At 41.5% G+C, this 15,612-nt stretch overlaps 1 protein-coding gene across 1 annotated transcript in view; it reads left to right on the top strand.

Annotated features, from left to right (window-relative positions):
• plcl2 (phospholipase C like 2) overlaps positions 1-14,086 on the top strand; it is a 45,653-nt gene extending 31,567 nt beyond the window's left edge. The window contains exons 5-6 of the mRNA XM_088327521.1: positions 7,021-7,130; positions 9,636-14,086. Coding sequence (XP_088183647.1) covers positions 7,021-7,130; positions 9,636-9,845 — 320 coding nt within the window. The 3' untranslated portion in view covers positions 9,846-14,086. The remainder of the gene's footprint in view (positions 1-7,020; positions 7,131-9,635) is intronic.
• The last annotated feature ends 1,526 nt before the right edge of the window (positions 14,087-15,612 follow it).

The raw sequence follows: 15,612 nt of genomic DNA, 5'->3' as shown, positions 1-15,612 counted from the left end.
TGACCAAATGATGAAGGCGCTGTATCTGAGTCAGATCAGGAGGCTTCCTTTTGCTAAGGGTAAACATGGAGAACAGTGCATTATGTTATTCATGCGGGGGCGCAAACTCCTGCCCAAAAAACCCGCCTGGAGAGGGATGGGCACCGCCAGACTCTATTAGCTATCACAGGAAGTGGTGCCCCTACGACCCAGGTGGTTAAGAGATCTGTGCACCGTGAACGTGAAAGACTGCAGCGACTCCACTTCCTGAGAGTCCTCAGTAGGAACAACCTGGAACAGAAGTGACTGGTGTCCTTCTACAAAGCCACAGTGGAAAGCATTCTGGCTTTCGACATCAACGGGTGTTAGGCTGGTAGCACGGCAGCGGACAGGGAAAACATACAGAGTAATCAAAACAGCCCAAAAGATTATCTGTTGCTCTCTGCCCAGTATGGAAGACATTGTGGCTTGTGATACCGTCGCGCAGCCATTAACATTGTAAAAGACAGTTCCTGACCCGGCCACCACCTCTAGCGCCTATCAGAGGGTAACAGGTCCTTCAAAACAAGGACAAACGGGCTCAGAGACAGCTTCCTAAAAAAAAATTTATAAACATATTTTGCGACAATTTTGTTTTTTTTCTCTTTTCGTTGTTGCTGAAATAAACTGATATTACTGTGAAATACTATTGCACAAATCAGTCAGGGAGGGGGAGGGAATATATATGAAATATCTATACCTTGTGAATTGTAGTTTTTTTCTGCTGCTAAATGTCATTGCAATTACTTTAATTGCACTATTGTTACAGTGCAATATTCTTGTTCATTGCATTATTATGTTAACTATTTTATCTTTTTTTGTTTTCAAAGTTTTTATTACATGTTTAACATGTTTGCCATGTACGTAGCCATAATACAATACAACTTTTACATATATCTGTACATTCGAGGAAACTGTGCGGGTCAGATGTATCGACATTTCGTTCTGTATACACGTGTACTAGAATGACAATAAAGTAGATCTGATCTGATGTCTAGTCAAGTCAAGTCATGTTTATTTGTGACGCCCTTAATCACAAGGAGTCTCAAAGGGCTGCACAGACCACGGACTATTATGACACCATCCCCTGATCTAAAACCTACATGAGGGCAAATAATACAAAGATATTGTCACTCTCACATAGGACGCACTGTGTCAAATGTGGTGAAATGACATCTGAGCCCTTGAGTGTTACCTTTGGTGTTTCTCAGGGTTCAGTACTTGGCCTTCTTTTCAGCATTTACATGCTTCCATTAGGTGATAATATCAGTTTTCATTGCTACGCAGATGACACTCAACCATATCTTCCATTGGAGGAATCTGCCACACTAAACTGTGGAAATTTGGAGGCCTGCCTCACTGAGATAAAAGAATGGATGTCACTCAACTTCTTGCGCCTTAACTCTGAAAAGACCGAAATGTTTGTTATTGGTCCATCTAAATGTCGTGACTTGTTCTCAAAAACGGCTCTGAACATTGACAAATGTAATATAACCCAGAGTGACTTAGTCAAAAATTTAAGTGTCATATTTGACTCCTATCTGTCCTTTCAAACACACGTTAAGAATATTACTAGAATAGATTTTTTTCGATCTTCGCAACATTGCTAAAATTCGCCCTATGCTGTCTCAGTCGGATGCGGAGATTATAATTCATGCGTTTGTTACCTCCCGTCTCGATGACTGTAATGCACTACTCTCCGGTCTCCCGAAGTCCAAAATCAAGAGCCTGCAGCGAGGCTTTTAACTAAGACAAGAAAGTTTGATCACATGACCCTGATTTTAGCTTACCTGCATTGGCTCCCTGTTAGCTTAAGATGTGATTTTAAGGTTCTGTTTGTAGTATATTTGCGTTCACAACGTTGACATCAATGACAACACACACAATTCTATTCTTTTGGGTGAAATCAAAATGGCAGATTCGTCGAACGTTGCTATTTGCAACCTCCCTGTACCGCCCGAAGCAACTTGAAACAATCGGGGGGGGGGCGCGCAGGTGGAGTGAGGTCTTGCTCGCCGTCCTCAGGAAAAAAAAAAAAAGGATCTTCCCTCCTTCTGCTGCGCGCCTGCCAGACTCTGTCCATTGTTGCTAGGCAACCCCCCACATACACGGGTGCGCTTGTTTCTGTGTGCAACTCGCAGCCCTAAAGTGCCAAAGGAGGTAATCGTACCGGAAATGGAAATGTAAAGGGAAGCATTAGCGGCGGTCACGTGGCGAATGTGCGCATCGCCGATTAGAATAACCGCCTCGTTGATGTTTGCGCCGGCTTTTTGGGGAGGGTGTCTCCTCCTGTGTTTCCATGGCAACGGCACCAACAGGACCCGTGAGGAAGGTTGACTCCAGTTGACGCTGGTGCAATGTACCCTATTTTCTTGACTATAAGACACACCTTATAAATCCAATTTAGCTAGAAATTCTAAAGTGCACGTTATATACCGCAGAATACGGCAAATGATGCTAATTATGGCTGCTAATGCTATTTTTTTTTTTTTTTTTGCATCAATGCCTTATTTTTGTACAAGTTATAATGATAATAGTGGTAAAAATAGCGTGCAAAGAACAATTTTGAATGTTGGGGGCAGGAGTGGCAGCAAATTGACAAATTTGTCATTGGTAGTACAGCAATACCTCGGTTTCCGCGGCTAATGGGGCCAGTACCATCTACGTAAAGGGAAAATTCGTCACATAGCATCACACTTTATTTTTATTTTTATTTTTTTATAATTTAAAAGGCGAAAAAGGTGAAAGTAAGAAAAGGACTGTTTCAAATACAGTCCAAATGCCAACCCTAAAAAAGATGAATAAGAATTTCACCTACTTGAACGCTCCACAAAAGGAGCTTGACAGAGGCTGTAATGATGATTTAAGCCAGAAGATGACATCAGCGAGTAGAATATTTTGAAGTTACGGACACCACCTTTAATATGCATTTAATCGATATTATACAAAATGGTGGTCTGCTAAAGGTTAGTGCCACAGCATCATGAAAATGCTGATATACTATTGGCTAAACTACCTCCCACAATACCTTTCTCTCCATTCGATTAAACATTTTGTGAGCTTTGTAAAAATATTTGAGAGTTAGCAGTATATAAATTTTGTACAGCATTTATTTGCTATGGTTCTCAAATGTTTCAGTAATGATAAAAACTATGATAGCCATTGAAACAAAGATTGCGATAATTGCTACCAATTCTTAGTTGCATGGCTGTAACCTGTGGACAATCGGGAATATTATCAAAAACATAAAGGCGATTTAAGCAAGGGATCTTCTAAGAGCCTGACAATCCTTGCAAGTGGTAGGTTCAAAAGCAGTTTCCCTCTTAATCTGCTGGTTCCTGCCTCCTTCCCTCTGCATCCACCCGCTACTCCACTGCACCAATTCAAGACACATCACATCAAACTTTAAGTAAATAATATTTCCTTTTTTACATTTGTTATGGAGGACATTTGTAAAAAGCACGAGCAGCTTAAGTATGAGCGAAGAGCCCCCATTTTCTTCAACACGCACGGCCCGTCCACCACTTAGTTGTCCGGGCTTTATTACCCGACCCTCACGCGGAAATCAGACCGCTTGGACCCTCACCACACCGTCATGGATATTGAAGCCTCTGCACGCTAGCACCGGGTGTCCTCGAATTGAGCTAGGTCTTCATGGTGATTGAATTGCAAGAGTTCCGAATGTAGCGGTATCCCACAAGTTGTAGCTCCAGGTCATCCGTTTCGTGGCGTTGCTGACTTCGCATGGGGGTTGCTTGTGAGGGTTGCTACGTAGCTTAGCCGTAGCAGGGAGTAGCTTTTCTGCGACGCGGGCTTAGTCGTTTCTTGAAACCGATAGTAATTCTCAAAGCTCTCACTAGTGTTCACCATTATTTTGCGCACTTCTGACTTTCGTCAGAGTCGGATTTGATTAATGAGTTTATTTTCAATGTAACAAGCTGCTAAAAGCTAGCTCGAGCTGAGCACCGAGTTTGTTTTCGGGGGCAGCGGGGGCTGGTCACATGAATGTTTGACTGACAGCATATACCAGCCTATCACAGTCGCGCTAATTAACAGTCACACCCACTCAACACAATCCGCAAAGGAGTGAAACAGCGATAACCGAAGCGTGAAGTAGCGAGGGGTCTACTCTTTCTCTTTTTTAAACATTTGTGTTTGGCGGTCAATTTTAAAAAGCGAGAGTTTGCCCACCTCTGGTGTAGATCAATGTTAGGTTTGTTCCTTTGACTCAACTGCCTCTTAAGACCCCTCGCCCCACCCCTTGCGCGTTCCAACTGTAGGCTGTAAAAAAAAGCAATAACAGGCTAAGCTATTAACACACACAGACAACCACGCAGAGCATGAGGACCTCTCTCCTCAGAGTGCATTTTAGCACTCCGACACATACTCAAAGGCACCCTCGGGCGATGGCAATTTTCCAGAAAAACAATAGATTGAAAAGTTGCCTTTTGAACAAAATGATTTAAAGTGGCCAGAAATCAAACACAATAAAGTACAGAACAAACCACTCCCGATCACAATTCCTGCGAGAACCTTCGGTTGCCTTTGCAAGGAAGGGATTGAAAGAGCTTGGAAATCATATTAAAATGGAACTCTGTACGTGTGTTGGATGACAAAAGGGAGTTCGAATCTCAATCGCTGCTATACTTGAATGTCGAATGTTCGATGTCTATTTCAGTTAGTGGCACTAAATGTGCCACTACAATGCAGGTCATGATAAAACCATTTTTTTTTTCAATGTGTTTCAGAAACTTTTCTTTAGGCATCTTTTGTAGCTTTTCCATTTACACAAACATAATCCTCAATGTCAAGTCATGTTTATTTGTGAGGCCCTTAATCACAAGATGTCTCAAAGGACTGCACAGGATTACAATGACACCACCCCTTGATCCAAAACCAACATGCGGGCGAGGAAAAACTCAAAACCTCTGCACGAGGAAAATGAGAAACCTTGAGAAGGCTCCTCACAAGTGGTAATCCCCCTTCCAGAATGACCAGGGTAAAACAGATTTAGCAATTGGGTAATGTAAGGTTTTAACATTTATTGTACTGATATCTGACTCCGACTTGTGTAATCCCTTACAGTTGGAGGATGTTCTAAAGTTAGAGAAATTATATAGCTGAGCGCCGGATATAGTCCACATATCAATTTATTTGGCCAAATCAAAGAATTGAACAAATTGGATCTTTCTGCCGTGCCAATATTATGATCGTGTGCAGAAGACGACAAGGTTCAGGGGTCTCCTCATCTTATTACCCATGCCGATGAAATGTTCACGCCCCATGACCAAGCATCTGGCTGATTTGTCCGCGGTCGTCGATGCAAATTTCCCAACCATAATTTGAAGAATGGGAGGAGGGGTGACATGAAGTGCCAGGCAACACCCCAGGCGAGATGATAAGTCATTGTTATCTGCACAGACTGAAACCAAAGGAACATTCCAAAGCAAAGGCGGTTTACAACACCCTTCTGTCAGAGTTTGCTCTCAAACACGGAAGTCAGATTTTAGAACAAGTATATTTGACTTTACGTAAGATAAAACAGTGTAAAAAATAGTATACAACTTCAGCTACCTTACACATTAATAAAAAGTAAACATAGGTAATATGTAGAAATTCATCCAAGAAGTACATGACAGTAACAAAACCTTGTGCCTGTAAAATTGTCCAAAACGTCACTGAGAGCAACGACGCAGCTTCCCATCTCTGCCGGCTGGTCGATGCAGACGTTGACATGCTTCAGGTCCAGATCTTTTCGAGTTTTCTTCCAAATTTAACTCTCAAATAAAACGAGCCCTAAAACGGATTTAAAATTGCTACATACTAAAAGATATATAGTAAACACCCAAAATATAAATGAGACTTGAACCTTAATATCCTGGTAAAGGAGACAATAATGAAGCACTATTCCACTATTTCTCTTTATCACTAACTTTCATTGGACTCTTTATTGTCAAAGAAGCAATAAAACACAGTAAATCACAATAAAATGAGATTTGGTTCCTCTAGAACACAACAGGAAGAAGAAATTGTGTTTTGGGCCATTGGGTGGCTAGTGTAGTTCTAAATGTGGCCTATGTAGAGTATATAAAGAGGGCAAATATCAAACTGTTTGATAATTTGCCACTGGCACTTAAAAGAGTATTGTTTGTATATAGAGGCTACAGACGAGATATGCTATCAGTACCTATGTCAGCCTTAGAGCTAACAGATACAGATTTTCCTCACTTCACCACACCTATTAATAGCAAATTACAAAATAGGCATTTGCAACCGAAACTACTGAAATAATGGGGGGGGAAAAGAAGAATCAATCAATAATTTGTGTAAGTCGAAAAATATGGTCGAAGAACCACTTGCAACCTTATTGTGGTGATCCTAAACAGGGTTCGCACGGGTGCTTTTTTTCAAAGATTGAAAAGTGCTTGAATTTGGGCTGATGTGCTTGTAAATGCTTTAAATTGTCGCCATGTTTCTCGACAAGTCTGCTTAAAATGACGCCAACACTGCTTTTTGGTGGCTTGGCTTTGTCATTGCATATCTTCTTCCCTCGTGATTAACGTTGGCTGGCATTAGTTTGTATGGCATTGTCCTTTGAAGCGTCATCACCCCCCTATAGCTCTTGCTTAAGAGGACAGGTACATGCTAAACCTTAACAATACACCCCCCTCCGGGGGAAAACAAAGCCTATGCTATCAATGACAGTACAAACATCTTCTTTGTTCCTTTATCTCTTTGTTTTCTTTACCCTCACTTTAAAATGTGGAACTGGAGTGCCACGTCCAATTTCGTTGTCACAATATATTCAACCCATGTTATAACAATGACAATAAAGGTATATTCTATTCTATAACATTGCCATTTATTATGGGCCATGCAAAAAATGAAGGTGGTGTTATCCAGCGGTAAATAGTAATGAGTTGAACGGTTGTGGTGTGACCGAACATCCCTAGTTGCCTTTGTCCTCTTTTGACTCGACATTTCGATCCGTTTTCCCGGCAGCCATGGACTTCCACCAAAATCTCCACGACCTGGCAGTGAAGGAAGGTCTGAAGGGCCGCAAGCTTCACAAAGCTGTGGAGAGCTTCACGTGGAACATTACCATCCTCAAGGTAACTTCCTAATTCTGAAGAATGTTTTTCTCCTGAACAGTGTCGAAAAGAGCTCACCTGATTACAAGCAGTAAAACTTTCAAATCAAATGTCACTTTCTAGCTTTTTAGCTGGCAAACGAGAGCGACGTATCGCACTGGTTTTTCTCCTTTGAAGCAGACTTGAAACTGTTTTTTGGGAGAATTTTTTTTTTTACTCTGAAGGTGTCGACTTGTATGAACCTCTGTGGAAGACGGGACACTCTGAACTGCTAAAGTTATGGGGAACGGGATGTTTTTGTTGTTGTTTTTCCTCAAAAATGTATTCCGTTTTACAGAGAGTATATTTTCCTGACTTTTTCTGCCTCTGTAGAATCCTAATACTCTGTCCCCACCAATTTAGTTGATCAGAAAATAGAACCCAGCATACATCTTAAACAAATAACAAGTGACACAAACCATAAGAATCTAAAATAAAACTGCAGTAGAGGATGAAAAAAACCTAAGAGACAGTTGAAGCATAAAACATAGCAACCATAGTTGTTCATTTAAACCACTGCTTCTAAATTATTTTCTGTCACGCCCACCCTCAGAAGAAGAAATCCTCTTTTTTTACTGTTCACATTATATAAGTGGGGGCAAAACAATGATTGCTGGATATTTGTTGTAACACTTCACCTCCATCCATTCCAGATGAAACCTTACGGCACAATTTCACAGATTGGATTGTTTATTAAGTGATAGCTAAATTTATTCGGCTTCATGCAGTCCGCCGCCAATATTTTTAACATAGCAAGCACACCGGTCTTGGCTCGTCTCCCTTTGTGGTCGCTCTGAAGTGCTTTGTATGCTTCGTGAAACTTCTTCCTCTTAGCTCTTGGGAGCAGACTTTTGTTTGGCTCTTTACCCACTTCTCTTCGCCTGTCTCTGCATGTGTGTTGAATTTTTTTATGGGGTCACTTGAGGGCCTGCTGTTTGTACACTTCATACTCGATGCTTACACTCCCCCTGTGTGAACTGCTAAATGTAAACAAAACACTTTTCCATTATACGCCAATGCCCCCTAGTGTAGTGGAGGTGCAATTTCACTTTATTCTGAGAAAGTTAAAAAAAAAAGAAAATCAAAGCCTCGCGCCCAATCAGGGGGGCCCGCCCCACTATTTGAAAACTACTAATTCAAACCCAAAAAGCTCCCTCGGAACACCTGAGTCGGCTACGGATTGGTTTTGCAGATGGTTCACCAGTAACAGGTCATTGTGATTTTCCTGGACAATTAATTTCCATATGTCATAATGTATTAGTGGTTGACAGAGCCTATTTTTAACTTCTAATAATCACTACCTCGTAATAACATGTCAATCACATCCTAACCACATATTAACAACATAACTTGTTATTTTGGAAATGTATGTCAAACCATTTGCCCTTCGCGCTAATCGGTAACAAAAATGTAGCTCTGAGCTTCACAAAGGTTTGTGAACCCTGATCTTGGCAGTGTACAATTTAAAGTACGTCGTTTTCTGGACTATAAGATGCATCTAAAAAAAACAAAATTTGACATTTTCAGGTGCATCTAATAATTCTGCGAGCCTTATAAGCCCGAAAATATGGATAAAATAGCATATTTACCTTAAAATTGTCAGGACCAGAACGGAGACAGGACCCACTTGCGTAACGTTTCTCACAGTTCTATTGGGAAGAAGGGAAAGGATTGCACACACAATCCGGAGATTGCTGGTTGCAGAGAGTAGGTTGCTCAGACGCGGAAGTGGGACTTCCGTGGCGAGCGATGGTAGTGTCGGGAACGGAAAAAACTGTAGCCGGAATAGAAGAGCAAAATCGGGATCGAAAACAAGTCGAAAGCCAGGAGAGGAGAGTAGACGTGGTCGAGATCAAAAAACGGATCGTTATTGGGGGCGGCAGAACAGACGTGGTCTAGCTCAAAACAGATCGTAACAGGAGACTAACAGGAGCAAAAAACAGGACAGGCGAAAAAACGACTTGCCGTGTAAAAACAGAGATTCGCAGACGGACCGACAAAAGGGGACTGACAGGGAGCCAATTTGTCAACAAGCTGCAGCTGAAGCCACACGGGCGGGGCCAATTGGGTGCTATGGCAACCGTGATACACGGGTGGGGCCAATCGGGTGCCATGGCAACCGTGACTAAAATGCTACTTAGTACCTAAAATGCTACTTAGTACGGTAAACATTTGTGAAGTAATCTATTTTAGTGGTGAAAGAAGATTTCATAACGATAGTTTATATTTTATAAATTTACATTATTTTCTGATATTTTCTTGATGCAACCTTAGCCATCACAGTAGTTTGAATTGCATGCACCTTCTAGTCCGGTGTGCCTTATATATGAAATTAATATTTCACCAAAGACTATTTTTGAAGGCTCTCCTTATAAACCGATGCGCCTCATAGTCTAGAAAATATGGTACAACATTAAAATGTTAATTTTCGAAAACATAATCGAGATTGATTTTTCGACGAAAATAACTTTCCAAACATCTTGTCAGGGGCAGGCAGACCTTCTGAAGCACGCCCGAGCCGAAGTCCAGGAGAACCTTAAGCAGATCCATTACGCAGCACTCACCTGCGACCTCGCCAAAGGAAGACCAACGAGCGGCTCGTCCGACTCCAAAAGCAGCCGACGCAGCCTGGAAGCCATTCCCGAGAAAGCCACGGCCGAGGCCGAGCTCACCGACGACGACGAAGGGGACAACTGACGACCGTCTCGATTTCTATTCCAGGCTTTGGACTGCCAGACGCTGCTTAGCGATCTTCAGGTATTTTGTACAGTGAGAAAAACAAATTCCGTGAGAAGATTGAGAGTCCTTGCCCTGCTTGAGTGGAAGAACATATAGTTTACGGTGCTACTTTGAAGCCCGGCCCAAATTTCGGGCCCAAGATCTTACCTTTACCCAAGATTACAGCAAAATCCTTTTCTGGTTTTAGTAGATGACGTATTACCTGAGATGAACATAAAAGTTTCACCCAAAAACTAGTCTGTTTGGGGGAATTTCACTAGATTTGACTGAAGTTTTTTGCAATCCTGTTTGAAAAATTTGGATTGATAGTCCAAATTAGAACTCCTACTGCAGAATTCCTGAGGGATAAAAGAAGGAAATGTATAAAAGCCCTGAGGAATTTGTTGGAATTGTTATAGTACTGTATGGCAGCACGGCGGCACAGTTCTGAGGTCTTGAGATCAAACCTCCTGTGTGGAGTTTGCATGTTCTCCCCGTGCACTCCCTTTTCCTCTCACATTCCAAAAACATGCATGTCAGGTTAATTGGCCGGTCCAAATTGTCCCTAGGTGTAAATGAGAGAATGAGTTGTCTATGTGCCCAGTCAGGGTGTCCCCTGCCCACTGCCTGAAGATAGCTGGGATGGGCTCCAGCATCCCCGCGACCCTACTGAGGATAAGCGGTGCAGATAATGGATGGATGGATATTACTGTATGTTGGCAAAATCGACGCAGGTTAAAATCTGAGTTTTATTAAGATTTCAGCGAAATTCCTGTGTCATTTTTGTAGAACCTTAGAGGATTCTCACATGAACAGAAATATTGTTGCAAAGGCGTCACAAAATTTGAACGGAAGATTTAGCAGTAGGATGAAAGGGATTTTTGAGAGAGTCTCAAAAGTTTTTTTATGATTATTGTTCTTAATTTTGGTTTATGTATAATTATCGTCAGATTAATCGGAAAACTCGCAAACTAAAATCGAAAAAATAGTTCATAATCATTGACTTTGAGTGATGTATGACATTTCCCTTAAGTTTCATTGATATAGGGCCTAAAAAATATCAGACCATTTAAAATGTGGTCCTGAAATCGAAGAGTTGGTGGTTTCTACGGAACTTCCAAGTAGCACGGTTCATAAACTCTCCTGTTCTCCCACGCTAGACTTGTTGGGACTTCGGTGCTTTAGTGCCTGGTAGAGTTCCTTCTCTGCGTTCCAGACACACTCAAACGTTCCCCCGAGGACACCTCATTCCCCACAACGAACACACACACACACGAGTCGTTTGGATATTCCGAAATGTTCCTTAAAGCACAATAGTGAATGTGAAGGGAAGAAATGTTTACATTCCTGAACTTGTTGCGTGCCAAGCAAAGCTAAATGTGTACATATGGAGATACCTGTTACTTTTGTTTTTTTTCTTTTTATTACTACACGAAAGAAATATAGATATATATACAATATGACTTCTGAGCAACCAGCAAACGCATGTGCAGAACTACCCTTGAAACATTTTCTGACAAGGTTAACAGAAGGAGCCATTGCTGAGAATTCTTCTTGGATCTGTGCTCCAATTGAATTCCGTGGACCAAGATCCTTCAAGGTGTGTGAGATGTTTTCAATGCTCAGATAACGTACAGTAATACTGCCTAGTTGAGGGTGCAGCTGGCTGCCGGCCACACTTGTCTCGTTTCTAAACGTTCACTCGTGCACATCTAATAGCAAACAACAAAGAAAGGTTGGATTTCAGGGACGGGGTGTGTTTCCGATTCCCCGCGAGATGGAACTAAAGATCATTTGAAGCATTTCAGCGAGTCCCATCTTTGACATGAAAATAAAAATGGTTGTTAAAAAACACAGCGTCTGTTTCGTGGTTTTAACACTACAGGTCGGACGATTATTAGCGGGTACGATTATCGTCACCAATATTTAGGAATTTGACGGATATTGGTATCGGCATTTTTATTTATTGAGGGGGTCAATGAGGCTCGGGCCTCTCTCCCTCTCACGCTGCCCAACTTGCGGCTTCTGATTGGATAAGCAACTGGGGGGTGGAGCCACTGAAGCAGGAAGAATAACTTAACAGCAGTTCTGCTAACTCCTGACTCCTGACATGCCTTGTGATTTAGAGAGAGCATACAAAACATGCAAAAGTTGAAGGCTGAGTTGATTAGCTGTTACCATAACATACGTTCGTCAATCTGGCTCTAAAACAGGAGTGACCACCCTTTTAATTTTCAATGATCTTTTTACTTTATTTAAATCTGTCATGTAGGTTGTAATGACATTCTTATTTTAATTTATTATAAAAAGTAAATGTTATGTACCATTATACAAGTTGCTGCTAACCCTATATTTCCTGCACTGTTAGTTTTGGGTTTGAGTGAAAGATTAGTCATGTTACTAGTGTTGAAATTTAGATTTATTTACTGTAAAAAAAAAAAAAAACAACTTCGAGAGCTATTAGTTTAATCTGAATTTATAACAAATATCCTTTGTTGCGTTTTGCTTATTAAAAATTAATTGCGCTAATTTCTAAGATTCTACGGCAAAAGAATATCTGCTCAAATTTGGGTTTTCAGCCTCCTCTTAATCCTAATAATTGGTATCGGTATTGGTGTCACGGTAGCCATGGCGCCCAATTGGCCCCGCCCTTGTGGTGCCAGCTGCGGCTCGTTGACAGATTGGCTTCCCTTCTATTTAAGCTCTTTGTCAGTGACGTGGGTTTAGACTCTGTCCGGTTTCCTGCTTGTGTTTCCTGTCCGGTATTGTTCCCGTCTATTTTGTCCTGTTTAATATCGATCTCCAGTTTTGTTATCAATCCTGTCTGTCCCGTCCTGTCAAGTATCGACCCTATCTGTCCGATATCTGCTCGTGCAATTGGTATCGATCTCGTCTGCCTCTGGCTTCCTGTCATTCCACGCCAGACTGCCGCCTTACGTCTTCCGCCCAACGATCGCCCAATCACCGGCGTATCGGTTAACGTGCATGACTGCCCCATTAACCATAAAATAAAAGCTTGTGTGAGAAACGTCACGCATTTGGGTTCTCCTCCTGTTCTGGTTTTTGACAATCGCTCCTGAAAAATGCATACTGGTCGATCCTTAGTCAATCAATAATAATACTTACAGTACTTGTATTGGATAAAACATCTTATAATGTATGTCTGTGTTGTGCTGCCCCCAGGTGGCCAAGGCTTGCACTCACACATTACGATAAGCCCGATTGCCATTTAATAGCCTTAAATGCTAGTACTGTTTTGATACTTTAGTTTGTATCTGATATCAAACTTGGATCGCCTCTGATCATCCCTTCAAGGTTTCTACTTGCTTTCTGCGTAGAGTGAATTCCTAACACGGGATTTTCTGCTGCTTTACAGCACTTAAGTGTGACATTTAATGCTTATATAATTTACGTGTTACAAGGAAGTATTCACTACTGGCTGATTATTCCTAAGCCAACATAATCAACTTAGAGTCGTCATTTAAATTGTGTATTTTATTGTTTGGTTGTCATTTAAATGGTGTATTTCATTGTGTGGTTGTATAAAACAATATTTGGTTATTAAAGGGTCAATTTGGAGAAGTCAATCCATTTTAGGGTATATGTCACTTGAAACAGCACTTGGAGCCATTGTATCCTTTTAGGCTTTTTACAGCTCCTTTTTTGTTAGGGATTCAAATGTTTTGAAGATCTGAGCAGTAAAATAGCTCTTTGACCAGTTTTATTGCCGGCGTGAAGTTCGGGCTGGTAATGTCAACAAACAGCATCTTATCTGGTTCTTACTGCATTTTTTTTTAAACTGGGAGATTTTTATAATGCTCTTATTATTTATGTCATTTTCATAATACTTTATTCATTTTTTACTGAGATCAGTGTCTGAAATAACGTCTGCCCTGGGCGTTCATCTTTTACGTCGGGCGTACAACTTACAAAACGTCACCGCCCAGGTGGCCCACAACTTTTTCAAGAAAAAAAAACAAAACAAAAGATTTCAAATCAACCATTTGCTTTATTCCAATTTCGAAATCTTAGTCCGGTTTGGAAATTTCAGTTTGTTTGGCAATTTGCATACTCAGAGGCCAATCAGAAGCCTGCATCGTATAACTTCGTACTTCTAGACTTGCCGGAGCGTTATGAGGTTGTGCATTTGCATATAATTTTCCAAAGTAAATGCACAGAGAACGCAAGAAAAATGGAGAAGTGGTTAGGAATCAAGCCAAAACCTCAGTCCCAGAAGAAAGATTCAAAAGAAGCTAACAAAATTAATGACGCTACAAAACGTACACACAATGAGTGAATTTGAGCTGCGGATCGCCACCAACAACGTCCGGAATTGGAGTATTTTTTGTCATCACGGAGTCTTGGCTTTCCCGACGCCGCATTACATCACCGGCTCAAACGAGACGAAGACTCCGGTAAAAACAGGGGTTGGAGACTACGCGCTACAATAACAGCCGAACCATTGACACACACTGCTCACTCGATATGGAGTTTCTAGCAGTATCGTGCAGACCCTTCTATGTACCGGGAGAGTTAACTGTGGTCTTTGTGTTTGCTGTTTACTTTACACCGCTAACCGTTTCACTGGATGCTAACGTTAGCATAGCGCTAAATCTCCTGCCCGCTGCTATCAATAAACAGCAGCTTGCACACCCCAACGGAGCTTTATCGTCGACGGCGACTTTAATCGGGCATGTTTATGGACTGTACTCCCAAATCCATTCAATTGTGGACTGAGCAATTCGGAAAAAACACTGGACTATGTGTAATGTAAGATCAAACATCAAACATTCCGGTTGTATCCAGCAACTCTTGTTTGTCCCTCACCCCCCTCATCATTCAGAGTTGTCTGCCCTGGTGTCCGCTAACTTTTTCTCATGAGTTTCAGACACTGCTGAGATACTTGTATGCTTTGGTAAACATTTTGTGTCATAACTGAATTAACTGTAAAAACGTATGCTTCCTACATTCTGAATAGGTCCGTGTTCATTTTGAAACAAGTTAGTTCACCAACTCCTGAAATGAGCCCAACACATGACCGATAATGTTGAAACCAGGCCACAAAGGTGAGTACACCCCGAGTTAAATCATATAGAATGATTTCTCTCTCTGGTATAATTGGGGAAAGGGGTTTTTCTTTTGAAAATTGTGTTTCCATTTAAGAAAAATCTTGTAAATCAATTGCCCAATTCCCTCCAATTATTTACGAGGCTGCAACAACTAATCGAAACATCCATCCATTCATTATCTGCACCTCTTATCCTCAGTAGGGTCGCGGGGGTGCTGGAGCCCATCCCAGCTATCTTCGGGCAATGTGCAGGGGACACCCTGAACCGGTTACCAGCACACAGAGACAGAAAACCATTCACTCGCTTGTTCACACCTAGGGACAATTTGGACCGTCCAATTAACCTGACATGTATGTTTTTGGAATGTGGGAGGAAACCGGAATGCCCGGAGGAAACCCACGCAATCGATGATTCAAATCTTTGGTAACGTATTAGGTCTTCGATTCGTTTTATCAATTGATTTGAGCCACCAAGTACGGTAAATAAATGCAAATAAGAGCAAACCCTTCCGTTGTGACGCTGGGATTTATAGTGCCGGTTTAGTCCAGCAGAGGGCGCCAAGATCGATAAAATTATTGATATGTTTAACTCTACTCAAGGGGCAAATTCTTGAGCATGTATCATTTTTATATTGGGAATATTTGTCATATTCCAAAATTTTAAAAGAGTATCCCACA

Source organism: Urocampus carinirostris, chromosome 2 (assembly GCF_059441175.1).
Source record: "Urocampus carinirostris isolate Australia breed hairy pipefish chromosome 2, RoL_Ucar_1.0, whole genome shotgun sequence".
In the NCBI taxonomy this organism is placed as follows: Eukaryota; Metazoa; Chordata; class Actinopteri; order Syngnathiformes; family Syngnathidae; genus Urocampus; species Urocampus carinirostris.
This window is presented reverse-complemented; position numbering and strand designations above follow the sequence as displayed.